The 9241-nt window shown below is 40.3% G+C and overlaps 1 protein-coding gene across 9 annotated transcripts in view; it reads right to left on the bottom strand.

The window, feature by feature from the left end:
* Positions 1-9241, bottom strand: part of PDCD1LG2 (programmed cell death 1 ligand 2) — a 119142-nt gene that overhangs the window by 93081 nt on the left and 16820 nt on the right. For 8 of the 9 annotated variants that reach the window (XM_010833813.1, XM_010833817.1, XM_010833812.1 and 5 more), the window contains exon 3: positions 3852-4157. The exons of the other annotated variant lie outside the window; for it this stretch is intronic. In XM_010833813.1, the coding sequence (XP_010832115.1) occupies positions 3852-4157 (306 nt within the window). The remainder of the gene's footprint in view (positions 1-3851; positions 4158-9241) is intronic. 9 annotated transcript variants of the gene reach the window in all.

Here is a 9241-nt window from a genome sequence, read left to right as displayed (position 1 = left end):
CCTAGAACCTGTGCTCCACAGAAAGAAAAGCCACTGCAATGAGAAGCCCACACACCACAACTAGAGAAAGTCCACATATGGCAACGAAGATCCAGTGCAGCCAATAAATAATAAATAAATATATTCATAAAAAAAGAAAAATAAATGGTCAGAACTTTTCTTTCTATTAATATTCCTTAAATATCAGTTCCCATTCCACTTCTACAGAATTTTATCCTAATGCAACATGTTTGATCACTCCTTTGGTGGTTATCCTTTTGTTTCTTTGCAATAACAAAAATGAATAGCTATTGAAATTAAATTTTTTTCTTGTGACAATGAGGCTTTAAGTGTTCAAATTTTTCTTCAGCATTGAGGTCTAGTTTCCATTATTATCAGCACATGTAAAATCAAAACAAATATTATGAATATTGACAATTATTAAACTTAAGAAAAGTTTACTGGAAAGGTATCTCTTAATGGTATGGATGGGATTCTTATTTTCTATCTGTGCATGAGGACACAAATGACTTAAAAGTTGGAATGAGACAATCTTCAGAATCAATTCTATTTCTGTTTTTCATTTTTTGTAGCTATAAGTGCTAAGGAATCATGCTCATATGAATAAATAGGTGGGCATGGAAGGAGTTCAGTTATAGTAATATTTCATTCTTTGAAAGCCTTATGATTTATATAACAAAAGTATTTCTTTTTTTTTATTACCTATTAACTGTATTAGGGACTCCTTCAATTTTGCTGAAAACAGAGAATTTGATACTTCCTGGTTTGCTGAAGGATTTGTTAGTCATTACAATTTGGTAAGATATCAATATTTCCAGTCATTCTTTTGTTTGGCACTATGGAAGTTTTTACACCTCAGAGCAAAGCACTATATTCATGATGGGTGAGAGGTAGGCTTTATATGAAGTGGGTAAAGCAAAATTAAAAGAGGAAGTGTTTTAGGGGAACCCCAAGAGCCTTGCCTGGAAGACACATTCTCAGGCACAGTCAATTTAGGGAAAGAGTATTTGAGGAAGATGAAAATCTAGAAACTAATTTCCTAAAACTGTCTATGTGTATGCATCCCATAGAAGGTCTTTGTGATCCCATATAGTCTAGCTGGACAATCATTAAAGGTATAAGGGATTAATAATTAATTAATTAAGGTTTGAGTCATCCTGTCAAGTCATCCCTGATCTAGGTGAGGAAGCAGGCAGAGTGCCTTTCCATGGATGAGGGACACCCCTCAGCCAGAGCAAGAAAGACTGGGACTGGTATCAAATTGCCCAAAGACCCTACATGCATTAAAGTATGCCCACAAAGATCAACAAACACGGGGCAGTGATTTTGGGGTGTAGATATCCAAGGACACTAGGAGATCATGAGGATGTTGAGCTCTCTCTCCAACCATTGATTAAACTCAGACTAATGTCAATGTCTGCAGCTCCTCCCAGCTGATTGTAGAAAATGCAGTAAAGGTAGAAGGAGGTTACATCCAGGCTCAGGGCTTTCTTGATGATTCACTGTTAGTTGATGTGTAAGAGGGCACTGTCCTTGCGGGAACTGAGGGTCTTTGAACCAAATCTCTGGACACCCACCATATGCCAGGCATCATGCTCAGTTTTTTACGTTATCTCTTTTAATTTTTACAGTAATCTTATGTGGTAGATGCTACTATTGCTGCTGCTACTGCTAAGTCACGTCAGTTGTGTCCGACTCTGTGCGACCCCATAGACAGCAGCCCACCAGGCTCCCCCATCCCTGGGATTCTCCAGGCAAGAACACTGGAGTGGGTTGCCATTTCCTTCTCCAATGCATGAAAGTGAAAAGTGAAAGTGAAGTCGTTCAGTCATGTCCGACTCTTAGCGACCCCGTGGACTGCAGCCTATCAGGTTTCTCCGTCCATGGGATTTTCCCATGAGGTGGGGTGCCATTGCCTTCTCCAGCTACTATTGCTATTCTTTTATAAATAAGAAAAATTCCAGATTATGATAACCTCATATATTCAGATGACACCACCCTTATGGCAGAAAGCAAAGAAGAACTAGACAGCCTCTTGATGAAAGTGAAAGGAGAGTGAGAAAGTTGGCTTAAAAGTCAACATTCAGAAAACGAAGATCATGGCATCCAGTCCAATCACATCATGGCAAATAGGCGGGGAAACAATGGAAACAGTGACAGACTTTATTTTTGGGGGCTCCAAAATCACTGCAGATGGTGACTGCAGCCATGAAATTAAAAGATTCTTGTTCCTTGGAAGGAAAGCTATGACCAACCTAGACAGCATATTAAAAAGCAGAGACATTATTTTGCCAACAAAGATCCATCCAGTCAAAGCTATGGTTTTTTTAGTAGTCATGTATGGTTGTGAGAGTTGGACTATAAAGAAAGCTGAGCACTGAAGAACTGGTGCTTTTGAAGTGTGGTGTTGGAGAAGACTCTTGAGAGTCCCTTGGACTGCAAGGAGATCCAACCAGTCCATCCTAAAGGAGATCAGTCCTGAATACTCATTGGAGAACTGACGCTGAAGCTGAAACTCCAATACTTTGGCCACCTGATGAGAAGAACTGACCCATTGGAAAAGACCCTGATGCTGGGAAGGATTGAAGGCAGGACGAGAAGGGGATGACAGAGGATGAGATGGTTGGATGGCACCACCAACTCAATGGACATGAGTTTGAGTGAGCTCCGGGAGTTGGTGATGGACAGGGAAACCTGGCGTGCTGCAGTCCATGGGGTCACAGAGTCGGACAGAACTGAGCGACTGAACTCTGACTGATGAAAATCAAAATAACCCACTCAAGGTCACAGGTGAAAACAACATTCACCCTCATGTCTAATTATACCAGTTTGTCCTTCTTTATTCCAGATTGTAAAATCACACCACAGCTGTCAAGGTCAATGGTCTTTAGGGACCAAAATTCGGAGACTCTCCAGAAGACAGAAGAGATCCTCTGAGGTCTAGTGGCAGAGGAAAACTGACATAGTTTACCTCAGAACAGTTAGTAAAGGCTGAGACACACAAGCTGATTGACAGAGCCAAATCTACTTTTCTATAGTTGTTATGTCTTTGCTCAAGTGACCTTTTCCAGAACAAACAGCAACTTGAAGATTCTCTTCTGATTTAGGTTCTTGGCTCATGTTGTAGTGGAGAGAGCCCTCAACTCAGAGGAATGGAGACAGCTACTGAATTGGCTCCCTCAGGCTACCCATTTCAGTTCTCTGAACTTCAGCTGTTTTCTGTGCAATAGATAAGACTGAGGCTAGAGTAGCATTTCCCAAACATTTTAGACTATGACCCAGAGTGAGAAAGAATTTATTATACCACAAGCCAAGATGCACACCCACATGTGTGCGCATGCGTGCACACACACACACACACATCCCCTCTGAAATAGTTTGTGATGCCCTGATATATTCAATTCTATTCATTTATTAATTTTATTGGTAAAAAGCCCACTTTTGTCACTTTTAAACTGATATTTTAAACTTTTAATGGGTAGCAAATCATAGTTTAAAAAACTCTGGACTCTGAAAGAGTAGTATAATATCAAGCCAATATCGTTCCTGTGAATTAGGCAAAACTTATCTTTGGTACCCTCCCAACTTACAGAGAGTCATTTTCCTGGCTTTCTCTAGACCCGTTTTATTCCCTCTACCCCTATTTACCCTCACCTCCATTGCTTTATACATAGATATGAAAAACTACTTCTGAGCAGGTGCTTTTGTCTTCTCTGAGGTAGCTTTTTCTCTTTATAATCATCGTCCCAGTTTTTGCTTGGGCTAGCTTCAGTGGACTTGTTACTTGCAGCTAACACAGGTCCTGCATTGGAGAGGTGCCTCCGTGGATTCCAGTCCCTGAAAGTACTCACCTTTGACTTTCAGCGTCAGGTACTTGTAGTCCCAGGCAATCCCATAGATGATCAGGCAGCGGTACTGCCCTGCATCCTTCAGCTGGATTCGGGGGATGAGGAACAAGGCCTTCCCCAGGGGCAGCTGCTCCTCCAGCAAAGTGGTTCTTTCACTGAGCAAGACTGTATCATTTTCCACTTTTTGCAAACTGGCTTTTAAAATCCCGAGTTCCACAGGACCTCCAGTGTCAAAATCACACTCCAAGGTCACATTGCTGCCGTAGTCTACCATGTACATTTCCTTTGGGATGGTCACTGTGAACAAAGCTGAACAGAAAATAAGACATTCCCCACTGTCTGCCTTCACATTTCAGTTCTGTTCAGAGTGGGGGAGCTGAGGAGACCCATACAACCTCGGTTTCCCAGGAGACATCTATCAGTATCTGGGCATTTGCAGAAGTTCTTTTCTATCCCTTGCCCTATCCACTTTGTGGAAGAGTGTGATTCTTGATCCCTGCTCTTGCCTCTCAACACTCCTCACCTGTACAGCTGACTGGCCTCCTGCTCCCATGATCCAAGCTCATTTTCTTTATATGGATCAAATTACATCATTCCCTGCCAAATTTTACCTCCTCTCAGCAGCTTCTGCTGCTGCTGCTGTTGCTAAGTCGCTTCAGTCGTGGCCGACTCTGTGCAACTCCATGGACGGCAGCCCACCAGGCTCCCCTGTCCCTGGGATTCTCCAGGCAAGAACACTGGAGTGGGTTGCCATTTCCTTCTCCAACGCATCAAAGTGAGAAGTGAAAGTGAAGTCACTCAGTCGTGTGCGACTCTTAGCGACCCCATGGACTGCAGCCTACCAGGCTCCTCCATCCATGGGATTTTCCAGGCAAGAGTACTGAAGTGGGGTGCCATTGCCTTCTCCGCAGAGATAGTAATAATAACAACTATCAACTGTTGAATTCTTACTAGGTGGTGGGCCTCTGCTAACACATGATCTCTTTTAGTCTCCCAGCAAGACAATGAGGTAGAGCCATCTTCTTTTTAGAAAACGAAACTGACACAGAATGGTTAAACAACTTGCCTAAGATTGCACAGCCAGGATCAGACCTAGGTATTGCTAAGTTCAAGTGCTCTTGACCACTACATCATACAAGCCCACTGTAGAAATGTCTTTTCTACTAATACTAATACTTAATGTATATCTACCATGTGTCAGCCACTGTTCTAGACTCTAAACCATATCATTCAATATTGAAAATGCAACCATAAAATATGCATAATCATGACTGTTTTATAGTTAAAGAAACTGGGTCAAAGAGGTTTGTTTCAGGATGCACAATTAGTAAAGTTAAAATTCAGAGCCAGTCAGATGGTTGACTTCAAAATCTATAGTTTTTGAAACAGTAGTTCCCAAAATGTGAGGCATATACCTCAAGAAGTATGCACAATGATTTTACATATGAAAGAATCAAGGCCCAAAGGGAGTTGGGTTATGCAGAGAAGAATTTATCCCCTCTTCAATTCTATTTCAATCTTTCAAATTACATACAATTTGCAACTAGACTTTCACATTTCTAACAATGGTTATTTTTCCTTTTAATAAAACAAGAAGCGCTCAGACAGATATTATCAGGGTAGACTTTAAAGCACCACTTTACTTTTATTGCATTTATTTTTGCTCATATCTTCTATTTACTAGTATCATTGATACTGGTTTTCCATTTACCACAGGGGTAGATTGTTTTGTTCAAAAAATAAAAGCTCAGTTGATTTAGATAATTCTATAAAAACAATAGTGCAAAGAGTAGTCAAACATGGCAAAACTAATGAAAGTAGTGTATGCATGAATAAATTGTGAGAGACTGTACAAAATTATGCTGTTTCCATCAATAATGAATGGGGAGTCATTAAGACTGCGGGTACCATCTCAAAGTAGCTTCTGAATTATGACAGAAGATTAGATCAAATTATGTTCAGTAGGACTTGCTTCATTAATCCATTCATTTAATTAATTCAAAACTTTCATTTAACAAATATTTGGGGATGGCTTCTAGAATACGCTATTTAAGGGGTTGCTTCCACATAAAACATAGTATGAAAGGAGCTTGGGATTTAGTGACAGATGAACCTGGGTTCAAATTCTGAGTGTATCCAGATTATGAACCCTTTGATCTTGATCAAACCTCTATGAGTCTCGGCCTCTTTATCTGCAAAGGTCCAAGGTTAAATCTACCTGTCAGCAGTGTGGTGAAAACTAGATAAACAGCACAAAATGGCTTATTTTGGCAGGTAGTAGGTAGTCAGCAAACATTGGTTCCTTTCTTTTCTACCATGCTTTAGTTCTTGAGAAAGTGGTGTTCTGACCATCCTGGACAACAGATTTCACAGTAAAAATAGACTGGGGGTTTTCAGTTGCTCAAATGATTCACATTGAAATTCTCTTCTGACTGGAGTTTTTCCTCCTACCATCCTGCAAATCTTTGAAGGCAGTGCAGGTTGAATTTGTTTTGGTGTCTCCAGTGCCTAGCACATACTAAATTCTAGTTAGAGGTTTAACATATAAGTGACAAAAGAAGGAGAGGAAGAGAAAAAAAAGGATGAGCCTACCCATATTTGCAAAGAGTAGGACATGATTGAGAGACTGAGTATGCATGCACCCATATTCACTTCTGTTTTCCTCTCATCAAACTTCATTTTGCCCTAAATTGCACAAACCGGCATTCTTAATCACCACCCAATGCACCTGTTAGTGTAGTGCACAATATGAATTTTCTTAAAAATAAGTGATGAGTTTATATCTTTCTTCCAAACCCTGTTTTAACCACAGCTAGAACATGAACGTGCCTTTCTAACAGAAAGGAGTTCACATCTGCCTGGTATTTTTTGGTACAGAATGGGGGTCGGGGCAGTGCTTCTGTATAAAACAATGCTAATTAAGCTTGCATTTTCTTGGCCACATTGAGATGACTCTGGGATGATACATGTGAAAAAAGACACTGTGCTTCTAAATTTCCCATACGATTCCATTTTGTGGAATGCCCTGAACACTTGTAATAACTCTCCCCCAAGTCTCCGTAATAGGATACTCCTAAAAGTAGATTCCTAGAATCATCTCCAAATATTTGTTATTAAGTCCTCTTATACCTAAAACAGAGCTACCTGTTTTATTCACTCATCAAATATGTATTAACTATCTTCTATGTGCCTGGTTTAGAAATTTATACTACTTTTACTCTCTTCATTCCTTCCAAAGAAATCCCAGGGCTGATCTCCTTCAGAATGGACTGGTTGGCCTGGTGTGCTGCGACTCATGGGGTTGCAAAGAGTCAGACATGACTGAGTGACTGATCTGATCTGATCTTACTCTCGTCATAGTACTTCCTTCTCTTTTATTATACGATAAAAGAAGAACAAGAAACAAGATAAAACAAGAAACAGGGAAGAGAAATGGGGCTTGCAGGTAAAGTTAGTTGCTGAGTCTGAGATTTAACAAGAATCAGAGGACTTTGGTGTAGTCTGTATTGGATTTATTTAGCAAATTTATTTACCACACTTACACTTTCTTCTCGTGAGAGAAGGAACACCTGTAACTTCCTCTGGAACTCCCCACAGCATACAGCAGAACTCCCCTCTTCACTGTTTGGGCCTTTGACAAAAACCCATTTTCTGCTTGCTTTTCCCCTCTGCCTTCTACAGAGTGTAAGAGTATATACACACATGGAACCCTTTATGGAAGCATGAAGTGTGCTATCTCTCAGGCAGGTGACATTTTCTGGCTAACATTCACAAGAGGAAAGGGCAATTGGCAAACATGAGTCATGTATCTGAGTCACTCAGAATAACTAGAAGATTGTTAGTTGGTCTAATTTTCCCACAATTGAAGTTTTTAAAACATGCAAAGCTTTCAGCTTGATTACTTGATATAAAATAAGTTTAGGAAAGCAGTACAGTTTTGCAATCCTAAAGTATTCTTGAAAGTGAAAGTGAAGTCGCTCAGTCTTGTCTGACTCTTTGCGACCCCGTGGACTGTAGCCCACCAGGCTTCTCTGTCCGTGGGATTTTCCAGGCAAGAGTACTGGAGTGGGTTGCCATTTCCTTCTCCAGGGGATCTTCCCGACCCCGGGATAGAACCCAAGTCTCCCGCATTGCAGGCAGACGCTTTACCCTCTGAGCCATCTTACTTATTGTAAATTACAGAGGAAATCAAAACACTTTTGCAAACAATTCTGTGAAGAGGTTTTTCTCAAGCTTGGCTGCATATTAGAGTCACTAATGAGAGGGCCTCAACCTTAGCCATAGTTGGTATCAGCTTGGGAAGCTTTTAAAACATGCTCAGACCCCACTTTGTATCCTATAAAATTAAATTCTAATCATTTCGTGAGGCCAGCATCAACTAAAAATAATTTCCTGGGAGTTTCTAATGTGCAAGGAGCATTGAGAAACCATTCAAAGTGTTGTTCTCAGTTTTCTTAGGCAGCTAGTTAGGAATGCAGAATCCCAGTCCCTTCCCAGGACTAAAGAAGCAGAACCTGCATTTTGACAAGGCTGGGGGATTCAAATGCATATTAACATTTAAGAAACAGAGTTATAACACTGGTTTGTATTTGGTCTGTTGTGTAAGATAGAGTAACAGTTAACATTTATTAAACACAATGAACCAGACACTAGGCTAAACTGTACATCTCATTTGATGTCCCCAAAGCTGCAAGACTGGAGTCACTGCACTCATTTCACAGATGGGGAAACTGGGGCTTAAAGAAAAGATGCAACTCGCCCAAAGTAAAAAAGTGGGAGCTCATGGAGTTGGAATTCACATTCATATCTCTGTGCCCTGAAAGCATGTACTTCTAACAGATATGACTATATATCTACTGGCCTGTGTATACTACATACATTAATGAAACAGATATACTTTTCAGCTTTATACTAAGTAAAAGACATTTGTGTTCTATTTCATATGTCACATGGTTATAAAACTAAACTTCAACGTAGCACTGAACTCCTGATGTCATCAGACAAAGGAGAACACTGAAAAAGTTTCCACAACTGCAAAACTAGGCAGACGAAATATTCATTTGGTCGTCTTGACTAAATTAAAGGGTGAAGGACGTGGCTACAGCATGAAAAATTAACACATGAAGGTTCTTTAGACAGATGAAAATAGCTGGCTTGAATAATGCTAGGGCCTTTTTGAAAGTTCTTGGGAGAAGTTTGCATTTTATTTGCAATCAGGAGTCAGCACCTGTCATATCTCCAGGAAACACAAAACAATTTATTTGCATTAACTCCCAAGATAGCTTCCTCTTTAAGCTAATTTTATACTTTTTTTCTGCATTAACAGAAACTTAAATGCTTACAGACTTCCTACCTAAGGGATTTGAAAAGTGAGGATGGGTCTAGGCGGGGAG

This window comes from Bison bison, unplaced genomic scaffold (genome assembly GCF_000754665.1).
Source record: "Bison bison bison isolate TAMUID 2011002044 unplaced genomic scaffold, Bison_UMD1.0 scf7180017863936, whole genome shotgun sequence".
Classification (NCBI taxonomy): domain Eukaryota; kingdom Metazoa; phylum Chordata; class Mammalia; order Artiodactyla; family Bovidae; genus Bison; species Bison bison.
Note: the sequence above shows the minus strand (reverse complement) of the source record. Positions and strands in the feature narration are given on the sequence as shown.